General features: G+C 33.7%; 1 protein-coding gene across 1 annotated transcript in view; it reads left to right on the top strand.

Moving 5' to 3' along the window:
- LOC132733995 (transient receptor potential cation channel subfamily M member-like 2) overlaps positions 1-22,187 on the top strand; it is a 30,702-nt gene extending 8,515 nt beyond the window's left edge. Inside the window, exons 11-24 of the mRNA XM_060720699.1 lie at positions 124-254; positions 868-1,097; positions 1,734-1,877; positions 2,403-2,622; positions 3,055-3,192; positions 3,746-3,877; positions 4,999-5,134; positions 6,854-6,963; positions 7,628-7,802; positions 8,489-8,615; positions 10,609-10,787; positions 13,094-13,226; positions 14,225-14,360; positions 17,279-22,187. Coding sequence (XP_060576682.1) covers positions 124-254; positions 868-1,097; positions 1,734-1,877; positions 2,403-2,622; positions 3,055-3,192; positions 3,746-3,877; positions 4,999-5,134; positions 6,854-6,963; positions 7,628-7,802; positions 8,489-8,615; positions 10,609-10,787; positions 13,094-13,226; positions 14,225-14,360; positions 17,279-17,884 — 2,597 coding nt within the window. The 3' untranslated portion in view covers positions 17,885-22,187. The remainder of the gene's footprint in view (positions 1-123; positions 255-867; positions 1,098-1,733; positions 1,878-2,402; positions 2,623-3,054; positions 3,193-3,745; positions 3,878-4,998; positions 5,135-6,853; positions 6,964-7,627; positions 7,803-8,488; positions 8,616-10,608; positions 10,788-13,093; positions 13,227-14,224; positions 14,361-17,278) is intronic.
- The last annotated feature ends 1,735 nt before the right edge of the window (positions 22,188-23,922 follow it).

The following is a 23,922-nucleotide window of genomic DNA, read 5'->3' on the forward strand; positions in this document are numbered from 1 at the left end:
TCAGGCCTATCGACCTTCGTGATTATATTACTACGCATTTGAACTTAAACTGTGCATTAGGCTACAACAATGCACTCAGAATTGATATCTAATTCTCAAGTATGGTACAATATTAAATTTCAGGAAGTTTGGATGACATTTTAACAGAAGCTCTGCTGACGAACAAGGTTAAGTTTGTACTGCTGATATTACAACAGGGTGTAGTAATGAAGGAATATCTTACTGTACAAGTACTAGAGAGATTATATAAAGATGTAAGTCAGTGATTCCAATTTTCACTCTGTAAAATTTTGTTTTCATTGCTCTTAAGGATCTACCTTTTCCACATTTTATTTGACTTACAACAGCATGTGTTAAAGGCCCATTTTGGCTAAAAAATGCTAATACATGTAGTTATATTTCTCAAAAGATTTTTATTTTTGTTGTCCTGTTAAATTTTCCAAAAAATTTCTCATTGCCCAATTGTAGGACCAAATTCTTCTTAAGCAATTTTCACTTTTCATCTTTAAGTTTTTTATTACTTTTTTTCCCGATTGAAGGAAGTTTGCTGTATTAAAAAATTATTAAACAGATTTTACAATACAAGGGATGATCCAGAATTACCCAGAATTTGTTTATAATTCTGACAAATTTCATGTTTCCTTCATTAAATTTATACCTGCGCAAAGTTTGATGTTCCATCTATTCAATTGTAAAAATAATGTTTGATACAAAAAATGGATTTGTTTTGCAATATAATTTTTGCCTAGCAGCTCAGGTTAAATGTGTAAAGAACCATTTATATATGACCATATAACCTGTCCAAAAATCATTATAACCTAATATTATATCTTACGTTTAAAGCACCTGTTTATGTTTATATTATAGGTGCCAAAACATAACTTTTTATATAAGCTACTACATAGACTGACTGGGAAGGAAGATTTGAGTTTAGAGAATGTATGTATCTTGTTGAAACGATTACTGGATAGATATGATACATTTGATGAAACACTTGAGGACGTTGATGCAGAAAAAGATATAGTTAAAGACAGAAAGTTAAGACGATTCAAGAGACCCTACAAAATGTTGCTGGTGTGGGCATTATTGATGAAACGGTAAGAAAAAAAAGGTGGTTTCTAGGCCATGAGTCATGTTTTTGTTGTGAATGATGATAAATATAAGTAATTGAAAAAACTTTGTTTTGTCCAAACTTTACAAATATCATTTGAGGATGTTTGGAATTAATTTGTCACAAAAGATTATTCAGTGTGAATGAATGATGCAATGCTTTTTTGAGTACAGACAAAATACCCTGAATTTAAAGCCCCTAACAATCCTAATTTAAATCCCCCAACAATTCTTTTTTTTTTAGAAAACTGACAAATAATAACAGAACTGGTTGGACATACTTAAACCACACGGTAGATGAAAAAAATGACCAAACTCCTGTTAATTGGAAAAACAAGAGCCCAACAAGTAGCAAAATAACAAAAAAATCATCTCAATGGGAGAGTGAAAACCCAATAGGAAATAATTGCAAACTGACAAATTCGCTTTATTAGAAGAATGAAAACCAACAGAAAAACCCAACATATACCCATTTGAATTACAGGCCTTTTCAAGTTTTCAAATTTTCAATACTTCTTATTCAATATATTTGGGATATGGGACAAAAAATAAGGTTTTTTAAGTCCCAGATTGGATACACCATAATTTATGAACTATAATAAATTTTATAAACTCTGTTTCAGACAAACACTTGCGAAGCTTTTTTGGGAGCTAGGAGAAGAACCAGTCACTAGTGCTCTAGCTGCCACCAGGATTTATCATGCCATGGCCAAAAACTTACCCAGACACGAATCCCACCTGAAAGAAAGTTTCTATGAATGTGAAAAGTAAAATATTTGTCTTTTGTCTCTTCAATCTTTTAAACCAGTAAAATTGAAAAATTCTAGTGCTAAGTTTTGTGACCAGTCATTCATAAATCAGCGGCCTAGTGGTAAAGGTCATTAACTTCAAACGACTTGCCCCTCACCACTGTGGGTTCAAATACTGACAGGGACTTGGGATTCTTTCATGTAAGGAAGCTATCCACTTAACTTACCGATTGTCAGTGGTTCTACTAAGGTGTTCCAAAAAAAATCAGGGAGGGGTAAAAAAAAAATGAAATAAAATAAATGTCAATTTATTACATTTATATATGTTTATAAGGTATGTAATATTGAGTAAAGATTTTAGGAGAACAAAAAACAAAACTTTTTGTATCTAACTTCATTTGCTGCATTAAGTCTATTTTTATATTCTATTTTCATAAATACTATAAATGGATTGAAAAAATATTGCTAAAAGTAAAAAACTAATGGGAGAGAGGACTAAATTGTTCACATTAAATTGATTATGTGTGGATTTTTTTTTTAAAGTGAGTTTGAGAAACTGGCAACTGAGGTACTAAATGAATGCCACCACAAGGACCCAGACAAGGCCATGATGATTGCCGAGCGCAAATCTCCGTGCTGGAACGAGATGACCTCATTTCAGATTGCAGCAGCAGCAACAGATCAGGTGTTCCTGTCATCAGTCACGTGTTTTTCTTCGTTAAACGTTATCTGGAAACACGGAATTCTCTTTTCCTGGTTAAAGGTTTGTTATAGAAATATGATAGTTATTTTTAGAATAATAATAATGCTTCATTAAAGTGTATATTCATTTCTTATGTCATTGATATAGGAAAATTAATCAAAAATATATAATTTTACTTACATGTGTAAAAAACAGATTGCAACAAATCTTTATACTGACCTACTTTAAGTTAACCCATCACTTACTTTTGGGGAAAATTGATTTGCCCTGCATTCAGTTTGGAACATTTTTGTTAAATTCATAATTTTCTATTGCACAAAGTTTACATAATAACTCGATCTGTGCAATAGATAGTTATTTATTACTGGTAATTGCTTCCAAAGTGTTACATATTTTTTTAATTTGCAAAATTTCATTTTTATTTCATGATGTTGTACTTTATACAGTATAAGATAACTGTTTCATTTTATTTTATTCTGATTTTCCTTGCAGATGATATTTGCTATGTTTTTCCCACCATACATTGCATTTGGTTTAGAGATTTTGAGTTTGGGAGAGAATAAGTTGACATGGATACAGAAGATGGGCATTTTCTATTCTTCACCAATGGCAAAGTTTGCCTATGGAATGGTAAGTCCTAGATACAGTGAAATTTTAAGGCAACAGATTATTATATATAAAGTTATTGTTTAGATGTCTTTTGATTTAAGTAAATCTTTTTTTCAGGATTAGGTTTTATTATGATCATTTCTTACATGAATTTTACTTCATCAGACTTCATGAATTCTAGAATAATTTTGGGTACTGCATAGCTGAGTTGGTAAGGTTAGTGATTTGCATTCACTTGCCCATCCCCACTGTTTGTTGTAATGATACCAGATATTTTTCTTTCCTTCATGTGAGATAGTTATCCAGTTATTTTACCAAAGGTTGGTGAGTTTACTACAGTTGTCTACTTAAATAATGCATAGAGAAGCACCCGAGGTTTCCTTCAACCATTAAAAAGCTGCAAAATTGCCATATGTCTTTTTTACAGTGTTGGTGATGTGTTTGGAAAAACTCAACCCATATAATTATGTCAGAGAATTGAAATTCTTATTTTGTAATGAAATCTTTCAAGTTGTGGAAATGTTGCATTTAACAATTATGATAATACTTTGAAAACTTTAATTTTTTATTTCAGGTGATGTACATTGTGTTTCTAGTACTACATTCGTACATGGTACTGGTGGATTTTAAACCTGATCATGTGACACCATTGGAGATCATCATGATCATCTGGGTGTTTTCTTTCTTCATAGATGATGTACACACTGTAAGTACAAGCCTCTATTTGATATAGATTTTTTTCTGTTCTGTAGGCCATCCTTAAAAAAATGTTTGTTTGCAGTAACGCGACCGACTCACAAAATTTGCCCCTACTCAAATTTTTTTTCATGGTCAGGATAAAAATTTTTTTTTTTTTAATCAGAAAATTATGCCTTGTGCTTTGTTTTGTTCTTTTAAAGGTTAATAGAAGAAATAAAATGTAGGTCTTATTAAATTAGAATTCAGTTATCAATTTATTAATTGTTACCAGATAAACAAAGCATATATTGTCCAGCATTTTGAAATTCCATGTTTATTTTGAAGTACAGTTCATTAAAAAAAAAAAAAAAAATCGACCTACCTACCCACCTTGAAAATTCTGGGTCGGGTTACTGCAAACAAACATTTTTTTAAGGATGGCCCATAATGCTGTATTTTCTCCCAGGACCTGTTGAGTTTAACCTGAGTGTTAGACTAGGGAGTAACTTAAAGTACATGATAAAATTATTTCATCATTTAATGGGGATGAAGTATTATAGTGACATCACTCACGAATGAATGCAAGACTATAAAATCAGACGTTACACAGCTAATCTTTAAGAGGTCATAAAGTAATATTTCAACTTTTTGAGGAACATTTAGAATGTTAACATCATGTACAATCACCCAGTTTCAATAATTATCATAAAATTAAATATGAAAGCACCATTTGACAGTGTTCTTGGGAAATAAAATGTAATCAGCATCTGTTTAAATTTGACCCAACTTTAGAGTTGTGATTTTCAAAAAGTATTTATGGATGCATCTATGGGTAATTTTGTAAAGGGTCATCAACATAAGGGTGAAAAGATAATAATGTCATGTGGGTGATATTACAGATGTATATTTTATCTATGTAAATGGGCAAAATCACACAAGATATGATAATTATGGTTTATGACAATCAGATTTATGTTATTTTACTAATTTTACTATGGCCAAGCAGATTCTGAGACTTCAGATTGTAATTTTTATATGGCCATAATTATATTCAGTTTACATAATTATATTCAGTTTTTTCCTGTAAATTTTACAGGAAGTCCAACCAAAATCTTAATCAGAAAATGAAATTTCTTTTATGTATTTTAGTTTATAGCATTCCCGTCACCTACAACAAAATCAAAGATTAGAGACTGGTATGGGTTTTTAAAATGGCTGGACCTCGCTAACTTTATTTTGGCATTTACTGCTTTTATTGTACACCATTTTAAGGACCACTATCAAGGTATATTGACAATGATTTTTAAAAGGAATCTTAAAAAAATATTGTAAATAAATATTTTATTTTGTTAATTTGAAAATACATTTTGTTAATTTAATAATAACAATTACAGCAACTTTTTTATTTCATTGATGCATTTTATCAATTTTGATGAATAAATTTTGATAATATAAAATATTATATTTTGTTTATTTATTTGCACATTTTGTTAAATCTGCTAATCTTTTACATGTAATTTAAAAACATTTTTATTGATTTGATAATTCTTTTTCAGTTAATTTTCTATTAATTTAAAAACATTTTGTAAATTTATACCAGTATACTTGATTTTTATGCCCCCACAGAGTGGGAGCATATAGCGTTGCACTTGTCCGTCCGAGTGTCAGTCCGTCCGTCAGTCCGTCAGTCCGTCCGTACGTCCCGAAATCTTGTGAACGCAACTCCTCTTAAACCGGATGGCAGATTTTGCTTAAACTTACAGGGATGAACAACCTTAATGTGTAGATGGTAGTAAAGGAAGGAATTTTCGCTGCGACCAAATTTAACAGAATTATGGCCCTTTGTTGATTTTTTCACTAGATACTATGAAGAAATTTTGTGAAAGCAACTCCTCTTAAACCGCATGGCAGATTTTGCTCAAACTTACAGGGATGAACAACCTTAATGTGTAGATGGTAGTAAAGGAAGGAATTTTTGCTGCGACCAAATTTAACAGAATTATGGCCCTTTGTTGATTTTTTCACTTTATACTATGTAGAAATTTTGTGAACGCAACTCCTCTTAAACCGCATTGCAGATTTTGCTTAAACTTACAGGGATGAACAACCTTAAGGTGAAGATGGTAGTAAAGAAAGGAATTTTCGCTGCGACCAAACTTTACAGAATTATGGCCCTTTGTTGATTTTTTCACTATATACTATATAGAAATTTTGTGAATGCAACTCCTCTTAAACCGGATGGCAGATTTTGCTTAAACTTCCAAGGATGAACAACCTTTATGTGTAGATGGCAGTAAAGGAAGGAATTTTTGCTGCAACCAAATTTAACAGAATTATGGCCCTTTGTTGTTTTTTTCATTATATACTATGTAGAAATTTTGTGAACGCAACTCCTCTTAAACCGGATGGCAGATTTTGCTTAAACTTCCAGGGATTAACAACCTTAATGTGTAGATGGTAGTTAAGGTAGGAATTTTTGCTGCGACCAAATTTAACAGAATTATGGCCCTTTGTTGATTTTTAGTTTTCAACTTGTGGCACATGTAGTCCAAAAAATATTTGACCTAGAGTCATAAGATTGACAGAACAGTGGTGTGTGGGGGCATCCGTGTCCTATGGACACATTTCTAGTTGAATTTTAGAATTATGCATATTTTAGATTGTGTTGCTTAGAATTTACTTTAATTTGTACTTATATCTGTATTGCCCTGGGCGTCCGTGGCCGAGTGATTAAGGTCATAGACTTCAAACCACTTGCCCCTCACCGCTGTGGGTTCGAATCCCGGCAGGGACTTTGGATTCTTTCATGTGAGGAAGCTATCCAGCTAGCTTACGGAACGTCGGTGGTTCTACTCAGGTGCCCGTTCGTGCCTGAAAAAATGCATGGAGGGGCACTTGAAGTCTTCCTCCACCAGTAAAACTGGAATGTCGCCAAATGACCTATACTGTGTTCGTGCGACGTAAAACCCAAATCAAACAAACAATATCTGTATTGATATTTCAGTTACGAAGGTGTTTTACTGTATTAACTCGATCATATTCTTCCTGCGAATTATGAAGATCTACGTAACCAATGGTCAACTTGGGCCAAAAATATTCATGATACAAAGAATGGTCAGTAAATTTCAACTGTTGTGTTTTTGATATAAAGTCTTTAATTTGGATTTTAATTATGTATTTAGAATCTTACAAGTTATCATATTACATGAAATTCTATCAGTGAGTATAGACCAGGCTCTGTATATGCTAATGGTACCAAAAATTTTAGTCTTTTAATATTGAAATCCCATAATTTTCAAGCAAATTAACTGTTCTAAATACAAAGAAACAAAGCATGGTAAATCCTTATAATAGTTACAGAATTTATTTTAGTTAGAAACTGTAAGTCTCTTATCTCAAATAAACCAGTACTGAGCAATGGGGAATCCGTGGTTGAGTGGTTATGGTCGTTGACTTCAAACCACTGGCTCTTCACTGCTAAGAGTTTGAATCCTGTAAGAGACTTTGGATTCTTTTATGTGAGGAAGCTTTCCAGCTGGCTTACGGAACATCTGTGGTTCTACTCGGGTGCCTGTTCATGACTGAAATAATGCACAGAGGGGCATGTGAGGTCTTCCTGCACCAGTAAAGCAGGAAAGTCACCATATGACTTATACAGTGATGGTGCAACATAAAACCCCACCCAAAAAAAAATACTGAGCAATAAGTTTTAAGTTTCTTGCCTTAAGTTTAAAACAGATGATGAAAATATTTTAATTCTTTTTCACACATCATATAGTTGGACGAGTTGAGGATGTTTGTAATGGTGTTGTTTGTGTTCTTATTGGCATATGGGGTGGCAAGCCAGGGTTTACTGTATGATATACGAACACCATCATGGGCTATACTGAAAGATATTGTATATTTTCCGTACTGGCAGTTGTATGGTGAAATATTTCTAGAAGAGATAGATGGTATGTATAAATAAAACAAATTTGTATGCTTAATGTTCAGCAGAAAATTGAAGCTTTTTTTGCAGTGAAATATATCACAGTTATATTTCTCACTGATTGATGTCAATGAAATACTTGTATATAAGTGTTTAAAATTATTGACGTGGAAATATTGATGAATTTCGCGAATTGACATAAATCGTTCAAGTTTTCTTTAGCGTAAATATCACCAAACCTGTTTTCAGTTTCCACATGCAAAATTTCTGGAATTTGTTAATTTGCTAACTTTTCAACAAGCGGAAATATCCACTTATACTGACTATATGATATTATGAATCAGTGAAAAACAAAATCTTTGAAATTTTGTAAAAAAAAAATTAAAGATTCAGTATATCCCACTGAAGTTCAGCGCAAAACAGAATGTTTCAAATAAGTGAATTACAGAATCTGTATCCATGAATAGCTGACATTTTTTCATAGAAATCTGGAATACATGATATAATTTTTCTGGAGGACCTTTTTTATTGTCAGTGTGCTAAGGTTTAGTTTATGTATTTTCAGTTATGCTAGATTGTGACTCGAGTTCAAACAACTAATATTAACCTCTCTGGCACACCCACCTACTTGAAATACTGGTGTAATATGTCAAGAAAGATGTTCTTAATAATAAAGTAAAATTTTTACGATGTTTGTTTTTTTTTTTACAGCAGGGGATACCTGTGTAGCGGGATCAGCTGATTGTAAAACCGGACATTGGTTGATCAAATTTCTACTGGCTGCATACCTACTGGTCGGAAATATCTTACTTCTTAATTTACTCATTGCCATATTTAGGTAAGTGTGCAATAGTCAGTTTTGATATTTTGAAGAAAAAAAAGTCTATATCAAAATATGATCATGTAGAAATATAGTGTATAAAACCTAGGTTATAAAAATGCTAGGATGATAATTGTTTATGTCAAGTCTGTAAGTCTGATTGTGGACATAACTTTATCCTTGATTGTGAACATAACATTATCCTTGACATATTTCAACTTCTTTCTGTAACTTTTAGCCACAATTGAAGATATGTTTTAATAAGAGCTACAATTTGAAATATGACCTTGACCCCTTAATGACCTTACCCACAGATGTGTTTGTGTTTATTAGCTCGACTATTCGCAGAATAATCGAGCTAATGCAGTCACCCATTTGTCGGCGTCGGCGTCGGCGTCGGCGTCGGCGTCCCTGTGGTTAAGTTTTTGTATGTAAGCTGGTATCTCCATAACTACTGAAGGGAATGGATTGAAACTTCACACACTTGTTCTCTGTGATTATCTAAGATGATTGGCACAAGTCCCATAACTCTGATTTGCTTTTTTTCATAATTATGCCCCTTTTTCGACTTAGAAATTCTTGGTTAAGTTTTTGTATGTAAGCTGGTATCTCCATAACTACTGAAGGGAATGGATTGAAACTTCACACACTTGTTCTCTGTGATTATCTAAGATGATTGGCACAAGTCCCATAACTCTGATTTGTTTTTTTTCATAATTATGCCCCTTTTTCGACTTAGAAATTCTTGGTTAAGTTTTTGTATGTAAGCTGGTATCTCCATAACTACTGAAGGGAATGGATTGAAACTTCACACACTTGTTCTCTGTGATTATCTAAGATGATTGGCACAAGTCCCATAACTATGATTTGCTTTTTTTCATAATTATGCCCCTTTTTTGACTTAGAAATTCTTGGTTAAGTTTTTGTATGTAAGCTGGTATCTTTATAACTACTGAAGGGAATGGATTGAAACTTCACACACTTGTTCTCTGTGATTATCTAAGATGATTGGCACAAGTCCCATAACTCTGACTTGCTTTTTCACATAATTATTCCCCTTTTTCAACTTAGAAATTCTTGGTTAAGTTTTTGCGTGTAAGCTGGTATCTCCATAACTACTGAAGGGAATGGATTGAAACTTCACACACCTGTTTTCTTTGATTATCTAAGATAATTGCCACAAGTCCCATAACTCTGATTTTGCTTTTTTACATAATTATGCCCCTTTTTCGACTAGAAATTCTTGGTTAAGTTTTTGCATGTAAGCTGGTATCTCCATAACTACTGAAGGGAATGGATTGAAACTTCACACACTTGTTCTCTGTGATTATCTAAGATGATTGGCACAAGTCCCATAACTCTGATTTTCTGTTTAACATAATTATGCCCCTTTTTCGACTTAGAAATTCTTGGTTAAGTTTTTGCATGTAAGCTGGTATCTCCATTACTACTGAAGGGAATGGATTGAAACTTCACACACTTGGTCTCTGTGATTATCTAAGATGATTGGTACAAGTCCCATAACTCTGATTTGCTTTTTTGCATAATTATGCCCCTTTTTCGACACATGAATTCTTGGTTAAGTTTTTGCATGTAAGCTTGTCTCTCCATAACTACTGAAGGGAATGTATTGAAACTTGAAGAGTTTGTACCTTTTCGGACAATTTTATGTATTCATATAGGTAAGCATTATTATACTCAATGAAACACCCTTGTGACAAATTTTCGAATAGTCGAGCGTTACTGTCCTCCGACAGTTCTTGTTCTCTTTACAGTTGCCATCGGAATGAACAATATGGCCGTCTTAGCATACACTTCATTTTTAGCTGACTGAATTTATGCTATTATATGTTGCATGTGTTTACTCGTGTGCCATAATTCACATCACAAAGTTGTCAGTATGTATAATTAGTGAGACATGAATAAGAAGTCAAATTGGTACTTATATATGTGGCATCTGTTTCATGAACAGATCATGTTTTATATGTGAATTTTCAACCATTTCTTCCAGTCATGTGTTTGACAAGGTTGAAAAAAATTCCAATGAGATTTGGAAATACCAGATGTATTTTCTGGTGATGGAATATGAGAAGAAAACAGCGCTGGTTCCCCCTTTATCTCTATTTCAACATGTGTTCCTTATAGCATCCTGGATTGTCAAAAAGACTTGCCAGAGAAAAGTCAGAACAGGTGAGTGAAGTGGAGAACACTTTTTATAGAATACAAAGTTTATGTAACTGTTATTTAAAATAGAAAAATTAATTATGTCTCCCAAAATTATTGTCTGTCATTATTATTGACATATTGCTTTTGCATTTACCCTTTATAATAGGGATAGGGGACCATCTTACTGTAAACAGAACAAAAGAGAACATTAGAGTGCATTCTGTAACAGAAGGGTAAGGGGCAATTGGCCCTATATAAAACAAAAGAAAATAACAAAAGAAATGCCCCCTTATTCCATTTGGCTGATGTCCATTTGTTATACCCCCGCACAACAAAGTTGTAAGGGGGGTATACTGGAATCAGCTTGTCCATCCGTCCGTCCAGCTGTCCAGCCGTCCGGCTGTCCGTCGGTTTTTTCTTGTCCGCCCAATAACTTAACCTTTGACCCTTAGTCTTCATATTTGGCATGGAGGTTAGTCATGATTAGTAGATGACCCCTATTGATTTTGAGGTCACTAGGTCAAAGGTCAAGGTCACAGGGGCCTTGACTTCAAAAAGCTTGTCCGCCCAGTAACTTAAGATTCCTTTGACCTACAGTCTTCATATTTGTCATGGAGGTTAGTCATGATTAGAAGATGACCCCTATTGATTTAGAGGTCACCAGGTTAAAGGTCAAGGTCACAGGGGCCTTGACTTCAAAAAGCTTGTCCGCCCTTTAACTTAAGATTCCTTTGACCTACAGTCGTCATATTTGGCATGGAGGTTAGTCATGATTAGTAGAAGACCCCTATTGATTTTGAGGTCACCAGGTTAAAGGTCAAGGTCACAGGGGCCTTTACTTCAAAAAGCTTGTCCGCCCAATAACTTAAGATTCCTTTGACCCACAGTCTTCATATTTGGCATGGAGGTTAGTCATGATTAGTAGATGACCCCTATTGATTTTGAGGTCATCAGGTCAAAGGTCAAGGTCACAGGGGCCTTGACTTCAAAAAGCTTGTCCTCCCAATAACTTAAGATTCCTTTGACCTACAGTCGTCATATTTGGCAGTGAGGTTAGTCATGATTAGTAGATGACCCCCATTGATTTTGAGGTCACCAGGTCAAAGGTCAAGGTCACAGGGGCCTTGACTTCAAAAAGCTTGTCCGCCAAATAACTTAAGATTCCTTTGACCCACAGTCTTCATATTTGGCATGGAGGTTAGTCATGATTAGTAGATGACCCCTATTGACTTTGAGGTCACCAGGTCAAAGGTCAAGGTCACAGGGGCCTTGACTTCAAAAAGTTTGTCCGCCCTTTAACTTAAGATTCCTTTGACCCACAGTCTTCATATTTGGCATGGAGGTTAGTCATGATTAGTAGATGACCCCTATTGACTTTGAGGTCACCAGGTCAAAGGTCAAGGTCACAGGGGCCTTGACTTCAAAAAGCTTGTCCGCCAAATAACTTAAGATTCCTTTGACCCACAGTCTTCATATTTGGCATGGAGGTTAGTCATGATTAGTAGATGACCCCTATTGATTTGAGGTCACCAGGTCAAAGGTCAAGGTCACAGGGACCTTGACTTCAAAAAGCTTGTCCGCCCTATAACTTGAGATTCCTTTGACCCACAGTCTTCATGTTTGGCATGGAGGTTAGTCATGACTAGTAGATGACCCCTATTGATTTCGAGGTCACCAGGTCAAAGGTCAAGGTCACAGGGACTTTGACTTCAAAAAGTTTGTCTGCCCAATAACTTTAGATTCCTTTGACCCACAGTCTTCATATTTGGTATGGATGTTGATCATGATTAGTAGATGACCCCTTTTGATTTTGAGGTCACTCGATCAAAGGTCAAGGTCAAAAGGACTTTGACTTCAAAAAGTTTGACCACCCATTATTTTAAGATTCCTTTGACCCACAGTCTTCATATTTGGCATGGATGTTGATCATGACTATACGGTGACCCCTATTGATTTTGAGGTCACTGGGTCAAAGGTCAAGGTCAGAGGGACCTCGACAAAAAAAAAAGCTTTTCTTCTCAATTGCTAAAGAATGTCCTGTCCGCAATGTATTGATTTGGACATTTTCACATTTGAAGCATGTAGAATACATAACTTAGCAATGCACTGGCTTAGTAAACTCAGATTTGGCAGGGAGGTTGTCCTTGAGCTCTAAATGGCCACTGTTGATTCTGACAAAGTGGTATGCTGGGGTATTCACGCCATGATAGTGGCAGTTCTAGTTTGTCCACCTCTAGCCCTCTGTTCTGCGTTTGAATTATTTCTAACACTTGGCCATGGAGGTCCCCAAACTGTTACTTTATATTTATGAAAGAATGATATTATTTAAGGTCAGAATTTTGGCAGACGACACTTGGAATACCTTCAGTTATTTGAGAAAGAGATGATGATGAACTATTTGCGACAGTTGAAAGCAGAAGAAATGTCCGGAATAGAGATGACAGTCAACAAACTTCAAAAACGGTATTGGTTATGGTCCAATTGTTAAAGATGGACAACTCTAGATTAAGTTTTTTTATGACAATTTGATAATTGGTCTTATTAGAAGTTAGTCTTTGCCCTACTTTTGCATAACCTAAATTTAGTTTATACTAATTTATTTTAGTTCAATTATGTTGGAAGGTATATAAGCTTATTGAAGCACTCTTAAATTTGTTCCTGGAATCAACCAGTACTAAGCAATGAATGTAAAGATCCTTGCTAATGGAAACAAAAGCTTTCCCCGGACGAGGTTTGAACCTACACAGCAATCTTTAGATCTCTAGTTTGACGTGTGAACTGCTCAGCCACGCTTTTGCCCACCTTAATATGGAAATTACTGACAGTATATATTTGACATGAATTTTTCTCAATAACTTGTCACAGTTGCTCCTACGTTACTCCTTTTCAACTTTAAATCATTTAATTTTCTCTTACTTGTATCATTATTAAACTATTACTTAATGTTTCGAGTGTACAAATTAAGACATTAAACCTAGCCTCAGACTCTTACTATCTATAGAAATGATAGTGTAAAGAAATGGCCATATTTCCTCTTAAAAAAGAGTAGGAATATGGTAAATATGGATAAGAAAAGTAAATTTAGTCATAATTACCTGGTATAACATGCATTTTTCTATGATCATTATGACTATTCCTTCATTTTTAAAGGGGAGTCTGTGGCCAAGTGGGTTAGGTCGTTGACTTAAAACCACTTGCCTTTCACTGCTGTGGATTCAAATCCCAACAGGGACTTTTGATTTTTCGTGTGAGAGGAATCTATCTAATTAGCTCACAGAACATCAGTATTACTACACAGGTGCCCATTTGTGCCTAAAATAATGCACAATTGTAATGAACTCTAGCTTAAAGATATGTTCCCCTCACACTGTATAGTAATAACAGGTTATAGAAAGTTAGCCTCATTATCAATGATTGTTGTTTTTGTAATATTTTGTTGTTAATTGCCATATATTTTTCAGAGTTGATGAGTTAACAAAACTGATAGAGGATGAAGTGATTGCCGATCAACAACCAAATATCAGTTCATATGAAACAATGGGCACTTCAACAATAAAAAGTAATTTAGCCAGCTCAAAGAAAGAGGATATTTCTAAGGTATGTTGAGGCAACTGTTATGCATAGTTATTGTTCCTACTTCACTCACTAACAGATGAGCATCATTTTATCCTTTTTACTGATTGTTTTTTGTTGTTCATTTTTTTTTCTTCAGAAAAAATGAATTAAAATTCAAAATCTGCCAGACTAAAGCAACTTAAAATCCTGAAAATTTATTGTTATTTATTTTTCATGGTATTTTGTTTATGTGATATATAGTGGCAAAATTACCTGACAAAATTTAAATTATGCCATTTAAGTGCATAACCCATAAAGTCTGTTGCCATATCAAGGGCATGCCATATGAAATCTTATACTTGTGATCATATAAAGATATGCTTGTGCATTTAGTCTGCATGAATAGAATACTGAGGTAAGTGCAGTGCAGATATTTAAGACTGAGCAACACAGCAGACAAATGGATCTGCTTTTAAACTTTTAAATTCAATTGGCATATGTGTCGCCATTTTGAACTAACATTATAATTGTGTGACAAAACATTTTGGGTTCTGAGCTAAATACTCCTAGATGAATGTAATGTAAGCTTTTATGTAACACATTGAGGTTTATGCTGCAATTTCTTAAGAAAGACAGATGTGTGTATTGAATACAAGCCCTTTTTAGAATATTGAACTATTTAGCTTTAAGTTTGTTTTAGCACAGAATATTATATAAACAACGGATAGGAAACTCCGAAAATAGACAAGAGTCTGATTCAGACCCACAATCCTTTGCGCGCTTCGGTGATAATCAGGCTTTCCAGCTAGTCTCCGATTTTCACGCTATCGTTAAACTTTGGCGATATCCATGAATTATTGCTTACATTGCCAACATGGATTTTCATCAGAGAAATATTTGTGTGGAAAAGTGTGTTTTGTACGTTTTAGAATAAATAACTATTGCTTCTTATATAAGTAAAAAATGTTTAGTCTTTTTTGTTGATGTACCTCCGGGAATTCAATATGGCGGTATTTTGGCTACTTTTACCCAGGATGCATCAAATCTCGCAAAATCTCGCGACATATGATAACTTGCGGGAACACAATTCCGCCGATACTGATTTTAACTGTGTGACATCACAGTCTCTTCTCCATCTTATATTTAGCTCCATGGTTTTAGACAAACAATTCTGTATTAATGGTTAGTTGATATTGAAATCATTAAATGTCAATTTTTATGCCACCGCAGCATCTGCGATGCGGTGGCATATAGCGATTCACCTGTGTGTATGTGTGTGTGTTTGTGTGTGTGTTATATAGATTATATAGTGAGCTTAAAAAATCTTCTTGTGAAAAACCACTAGTCAAATTTCAACCAAACTTGGCAGGATTGTTTCTTGGGTGAATGGCTTCCAAAGTTGTTCAAAGAATTTCATTCCATGCAGAAATCTGGTAATTATAAGAATAAATTTAAAAAATCTTCTTGTAAAGACCCAAAGGCTAGAGCTTAGATATTTTGCATAAGGCATTGTCTGGTAGACCTCTAACAAGAGTGTTCAAATTATTGCCCTGGGGTCAAAATTGGCCCCGCCCCGGGGGTCATTGATTTTCACTATATGTACATATAGTAAAATCTTAAAATACCTTCTTGTAAAAACCCAAAAGGATTAGAGCTTAGATATTTTACATAAGGCATCGTCTGGTAGACCCTTACCAAGATTGTTCAAATTATAGCCCTTGGGTCAAAATCGGGCCCGCCCCGGGGTCATTGATTTTCACTATATGTACATATAATAAAAACTTAAAACACCTCCTTGTAAAGACCCAAAAGGCCTAGAGCTTAGATATTTTGCAAAGGCATTGTCTGATAGACCTCTACCCAGATTGTTCAAATTATAGCCCTGGGGTCAAAATCGGCCCCGCCCCGGGGGTCATTGGTTTTCTTTATATTTATATAGTAAAAACTTATAGTAAAAACTTCAAAAAAAATTCTTCTAGCAATTGACAAATGCTAGAGGTTAGATATTTTGCATGAAACATTGTGTAGTAAACCTCTAGCAAGATTGTTCAAATTATAGCCCTGGGGTCAAAATTGCCCCCGCCCTGGGGGTCATTGATTTCAATATATACATATAGTAAAAAATAAAAAAATCTTATTGTCTGAAGGTACAAGGCTTAGAGCTTTAATATTTGTTAAATAATATCATCTAAAGGTACTCTACAATAGTTATTCAAATTTTGCCTCTTGTGTCAAAATTAGCCCCGTCCCCCGGGGGCCATAGGTTTTCCTTATATGTATATAGTAAAAACTTAAAAAATCATCTTCTCTAAATTTACAAAGGCTAGAGTTAAGATATTTTGCATGAAACATTGAACATGAACCTCTTGCAAATTGTTCAAATTATAGCCCTGGGTTCAAAATTGATTCCGCCCCGGGGGTCATTGATTTTCATTATGTACATATAGTGAAAAAATAAAAAATATTTTTGTCTGAAGGTACAAGGCATAGAGCTTTGATGTTTGATATATAATATCATTTATAGGTCCTCTACCAAAGTTGTTCAAATTTTTCCCCTGGTGTCAAAATTGGCCCTGCCCCGGGGCAGTGTTTCTCATTGTGTACACATAGTAAAAACAGAAAATAAAACATATGTTTTCTGAATGGGAGAAAGCTATAGCTTAGATATTTGACTTGAAATGTTGTTTGGTGGACCTGTATCAAGATTGTTTTGAATAAAACCATTGGGTCAAAATTATGCCTTGCCCAAGGGGACAGTGACCTACTTCCTTGTCCTTTGATGTACAGCAACGACATTTTGACCATGTGCACAGTTTTAGTTGTAAAATTGAACTTTGATATCAGGTGACCTAGATTTTGATGATGTGACCTACTTTCTTGTCCTTTGATGTACAGCTATGAAATTTGAACCATGCGGTGGCATAGCATTTTTCTCAAATGCAATCTTGTTTCATGTTCAGCTTGAGCCTGTTGAGGAAGAAGATGAAGAAACTACCAAAAAGAAGAAAAAGAAACACAAGAAAGAAAAGAAGAGAAAACAAAAAGAGGGAGAAGAAATAGATAGAGAAACTAAGGACAATCAAAACAAGGGAGATAATTATGAGAAAAAGTTAAGCAATATCGTTTTGCCACAAAATATTCAAGGAGAAGTTGTTGATAAGCCTGAACCGGCAGAAAAATTGTTCCATAAAACTGAGCGCGGTCTTAGACCCGTATTATCTATACAAGATGATTCAGGGACAGATAATATGCCCAGTCCGTATCCGTCACGAAGGGGAACCAGCGGAAGTTTAGATGTCAAGCCGGTGATGACACATATATCTAACGTTAGTATGCAGTGGAGTCCACGGAGAAATTTGTCCGTGCGAGATTTGTCGGACGATGAAAATGAGGTTAAATCTCATAAAGGTTTACGGAAAAGAATGACTCAAGAAAGAATGCAGAGGTACATCTCGTCGGATAGTGAGAACGACCTGGAAGGAGAATCTGGCGGGAGATTTTCATCAAAGCTGAAAAAACAGAAGAAAAAGAAGAAGAGATCTCGTCAAGATAGTGATACAGAATAACCCGTGTTCTACTAAATATTATTTATAGTCTTGTAGTGACTTCATTACTTACTGTTTTGTTCTCAGTTGAGGGGGCGTCCGTGGCTGAGTGGTTAAGGTCATTTACTTCAAACCACTTGCCCCTCACCGCTGTGGGTTCAAATCCCGACAGGGACTTTGGATTCTTTCATGTGAGGAAGCTATCGAGCTAGCTTACGGAATGTCGGTGGTTCCACTCAGGTGCCCATTCGTGCCTGAAATAATGCACGGAAGGGCACCTGAGGTCTTCCTCCACCAGTAAAGCTGGAACGTCGCCAAATGACCTATACTGTGTTGGTGTGACGTAAAACCAAAAAACAAACAAACAAAAGATAAAATCATGTTTTAAGAAAAAATGAAATAGTCCTTTTTATAACAAGTTTTTACACATTTGGGTGGAAACAAAAGTTATTTCAGAATATATGAACTAAATATTAAGTCAAAGCTTAATTATTTAATTGGTAAGTGTGAAATATACAGTAAAGAAGTCAAGTTAATTTTTAAGTGCTGATTAAATTTTATTTTTTGTAAAAATTGAGTGAAAGCTACATTAATTTGTTGAAATAATATGTGTAAAATGCAAAGTAAAAGCTGAATTATTAAAGTGTTCCAAGTGTTATATGATTGTGAAGAAAACAATTTTGTTAATTATATTATTGTAATTTTTGTACCACATATATCTCAAACAGTGCTTTTTTTTAGCCATAGAAAAACATCCATCTAGAAATACGTGTGAATGTTTTGTAATTTTTACTCATATTTTTACTCGGACCTTAATGCAAAAGAAATTATCATTATCAACTTATTATTTGAAAAAAAAAGTGACATATTTTTTTCATATGAAAATGTTTGTTTACATCATTTTGAGACGGGGTTACTGCAGGATACCTTTCACTTGTTGAAATTTTGGAAAATGCATGGGTAGGGGTTTTTATTGGGGATTTTAGAGTTACGGAAAGTAAGACAAAAAATGAAAAAAACTGTTACTAGGTAACAATATTTTCAGGTCACAATGTATATGCTGAAAAGGCAAAACATTCGAAAACCGAATTTGTTTGAATTAAATTAGAACTTTTTTTCTAATACATATTGGAAAATCATAACTTTTGGTTTTTGGAATGCCTTTCTTATCTAATGTAATTGACCATGAAAAGAGAGCTAGTGTGAGGATAATACAGAAATTATAACTGTAATAATGGCACATTATGCCTCAGAAATTGATATTTTTTTCATTTATCAAGAAAAGTCATACATGAGTTTGATGAAATTTAACCAATGGATTTAGAGCATGTAAGATGTTGTACATCTAAAGAAAGTAGTGCCGAACGTGAAATAATGCGCCATGAAGATAGGAAAATGTAAACGAAATAGTATTTTGACTTCCATACAAATTACTAATTCACTATAATTATACTAATTGCCAACAGAGAAAACGCAAAACATAGTTAATATATGTGGCAAATGAGTATTTGTTTGAAACTGCAACAAGATACCAAAACAAAAGCATTTTGAGAAATGAAAATGATAGCATTTCTGAGGCATAATGGGACTTTAAAAATTGACTAGTGCACATACTGAGAAATACCTTCCCAAAAAAAGACCTTATATTATATATTTATAGACTGAATTAGATTAGAAATGAATATTGTTGTATATGATATGTTATCTGTGATATTATATACTTATATATAACTGTTTTTAGAGACTTATTTGTAATATTTATTATTTATATTATGTAGTGAAAACTATATGTTTATGTTAAAACATTCCAACCTGATTTCCTTTTTAAAGGTAATTGTCTTTCAACATTATCTTGTACATTTTACATGGTGTTGTTAAATATCTGATAACCATTGCTCTTTTAATATTCATGATCTTATTTCAACATTTTGTTTTTTATCATGTTTTTTATATTATTATTTAGTTTTTGTTCAAAATTTCTTGTTACCTTATAGATTTATTACAATTATTGATCAAATATTCCTTCAGATGGCTTCAAATAAGCCACAGAAGAATGATAACATTTAGTTATGAAGTTGTGCAGATTTTTGTTCAAATTGAATTAAATATTCAACACTTGCATACATAATGCCATTTAGGTAGCAAAGTCATTCCAGATCACACTAGTGCACAATACAGATTTTTTGTAGAGTTGTATTTGTGCATGTGGGCATATGTATTAGATACAGCCAAATATGTATGCAGATATATAGTATTTTCACACTTTTTTTCATTTTCAAAATTTTGCTGGATAAGTTAGATTATTTTGATTATTTCGATTTCATTTAAAACAAAAAACCTGCTGACAATAAAACAAGTGTAATACATTTCAGAACCCAATATTTTTATGTTTTTTTTAAAACCAATTAATGAATAGTGACGTAGGTATATTTTACCCAAAATGCATCATATACTGCTAGATAGATATATAATAACTCAGTTTCAGAATGTATCTTTAAAGATTCCTTGTTATTAGGTTCTTAACTTTTAGCCTGCGGATGGTGACTCAGAACCTCAAGCCGATCGGTACAGACCAAGGTCAGTCAGCTCATCTATGCCGTCTGAGCATACAGTCTGCATTGTTTGCTATTTAGTCAGTACATATTTTGAAATTTTCTCTAAAAATGATGAATGTTTTTTTTTCCATTTTGAAAGATGGATGGACAGGTCCATTTAATATATTTAGGTTGGTAAGGGTTAATAATAAGGATTAATAGGAAGGTTATCATGTTACGGGCAGTCTGTAACTAAAGGCACCTTATAGATAGTTAGATTGATGGCCTCACATCCATTATTGTTTTTTATACTTCCAGGAACTTAGGATTCTTTCATATGAAGAACTGTCCAGCAAGTATATTTAAGATCACACATACTACTCAGGTGCCCACTTTTAAAAAAAAATGCAGACAGAAAAACTGATCCCTGATGACTTTAGTGAGAATGAAGTTGATTTTTTAACAGTTCAGATCTAAGTTGTACTGTTAGTTGACTAACATATGTCTGACATTTAACTGACATAAAATCAAAATAGAAAGTTGGATACAGACTGGCATTTTAAGGTCAAGGACAGTAACGGGTCTCTGTATAACCTATGATGATACCTTTTTTCTTATCAAGGTCAATAAAAGATCACTTCGATGAATACGATGATGTATTTTTATTAACAGAATAAGTTTTTAAATCATAATTATTGTAGAATAGTTTAAAGATTAACTTCATTTATAACAATCACAGATCATTTCTCTCTTTGAGATTCAATTTTGAATGACCTTTACTTTAAAAGGTTAAAAAGAGATTCAAGTAACCAACCATATATCATCTTATATATACATGTATACACCAATCTGATATTATATCTCAGACTTGAACTAGATTTAGATTGCTCAAAGTTCAAGTTATTTATCCGTCCATGAGTAAATTTTTACATAGTTATCATGTAACAATCTTTTTATTTGATTTTACTTTTATATATTTGATATTTAGATGCTTTGCAATTCTGCAGATGATTTTTGATGTATATAATAAATATGTTGCATGTATGTGCTGGCCACAACTGATTTGTACGAAACTCAGTAGTTCTCAAAATTTGAATAAATCCCAGTTTATATATGATAGTCTAATGGGCATTTTGAATTTTGGAGATGCTAAAAAAGAATTTTTATAAAATCATATGTTCAGTTAACAAATTGTCAAATATCTGTAATTTATAAAACACTTAAGATGCCCACTTCAAAGGCACTTCAGGGTGACTGAAATAATGCACGGAAGGGCTTTTGAGGTTCCCCCCCCCACAAGTAAAGCTGAAAAGTCCCCATATGACCTTGACCTTTTTAGTAAATGTATATAACCTTACACTTAGCTGCCAACTATAAAAACTTGTATAATTTTAACATTTTATGTGACATGCAAGCTAGTTTTCACAGTAACTAATGTAGTGAAGAACTATTTTGCATATATAACATGTTATAGTTATAATTTTGATACAGTATACGAGTGCCTAAAACCTTACTTTGTACACAAGCAAATACATTTTTTTCTTCATTTTTAGCTCGACTTTTCTATGAAAAGGGGAGCTATCCTACTCGCCCCGGCGTCGGCGTCGGCGTTAGCGTTAGCGTTGGCGTCACACCTTGGTTAAGTTTTTCGTACCACCCCACTTTATTTCAGAAGTATTACAAGTATGGCTTTGAAACTTACCATACTTGTTCACCATCATAACCTCCATCTACAGACAAGAGTACATAACTCTGTCAAGGTTTTTGACAGAATTATGGCCCTTTTTTGACTTAGAAAGTGTATTGAGCTTGGTTAAGTTTTTTGTACCACCTCACTTTATTTCAAAACCATTGGAGGTATTGCTTTGAAACTGACCATACTTGTTTACCATCACGACCTTCATCAACAGACAAGAGGACATAACTCTGTCAAGGTTTTTGACAGAATTATGCCCCTTTTTGACTTAGAAAATACATTGAATATGGGTAAAATCCACTTATTGCCTTAACCCTTTGAGATATTGCTTTGAAACTTTTAATGCTATTTCACATCATTACCCCCATCTGTACGCAAGAGAAGGTAACTCTGTCAAGGATTTGTTTTAAAAATTAAGGCCTTTTATCGACTTAGAATCTTGGTTAAGTTTTTTGTACCACCTCACTTTATTTCAAAACCATTGGAGGTATTGCTTTAAAACTGACCATACTTGTTTACCATCACGACCTTCATCAACAGACAAGAGGTCATAACTCTGTCAAGGTTTTTGACAGAATTATGCCCCTTTTTGACTTAGAAAATACATTGAATATGGGTAAAATCCACTTATTGCCTTAACCCTTTGAGATATTGCTTTGAAACTTTTAATGCTATTTCACATCATTACCCCCATCTGTACGCAAGAGAAGGTAACTCTGTCAAGGATTTGTTTTAAAAATTAAGGCCTTTTATCGACTTAGAATCTTGGTTAAGTTTTTAGTACCAGTCCACTTTTTGACTGAACTGTTTGAGATATTAATTTGAAAGTTGGAATACTTGTTTACAATCATGATTCCCAAACATGTCCAGGAGAAGGTAATTCTGTCAAAGATTTTATTTGAATTATGGCCCTTAACTGTCAATGTTTTGTATTATAGGCAAGCACTAAAAAAGTCGAGCGCGCTGTCTTACGGACAGCTCTTGTTCATAAATATAAGCACAAATGTTGACTTGTGCTGATTTTTACACCAACATTAGCAATTATTGCTCTGCTTGCTATATCTATGCAACAAATTGAAACTGAAGATAAATTTGGGTAACCATGGATGTCTGGTTTCAAATTAGCTTATCAAAAGATATTAATTAACCATGGAAGTCTGTGAAAACATGATACAAAAGCTGCTATACAACAGGACAAATCTCATATCAAGTGATAACATTATACATAAGCAGATATACAATAGGACAATTTTATATTACATCAAGTGAAAACATGATACATAAGCTGATACACAACAGGACAATTTTATCTTACATCAAGTGAAAACATGATACATAAGCTGATATACAACAGGACAATTTTATCTTACATCAAGTGAAAACATGATACATAAGCTGCTCTTTAACGGGACAATTTTATCTCATATCATGTGATAACATGATACATAAGCTGATATACAACAGGACAATTTAAATTTTATCTCACTTCAAGTGATAACATGATATAAAAGCTGCTTTACAACAGGACAATTTTATCTTATCATGTGATAACATAATACTAAAGCTGCTATACAACGGGACAATTTTATCTCATATCATGTGATAACATGATACAAAAACTGATAAATAACAGGACAATTTTATCTCTCATCCTGTGATAACATGATACAAAAATTGATAAATAACTGGACAATTTGATCTCACATCAAGTGATAACATGATACAAAACCTGCTATACAACAGGGCAATTTTATCTCACATGTGATAACATGATACAAAATCTGAAAAATAACAGGACAATTTTATCTCACATCATGTGATATCATGAT

Source organism: Ruditapes philippinarum, unplaced genomic scaffold (genome assembly GCF_026571515.1).
Source record: "Ruditapes philippinarum isolate M1 unplaced genomic scaffold, ASM2657151v2 ctg6307_1_1_1_1, whole genome shotgun sequence".
Lineage (NCBI taxonomy): Eukaryota > Metazoa > Mollusca > Bivalvia > Venerida > Veneridae > Ruditapes > Ruditapes philippinarum.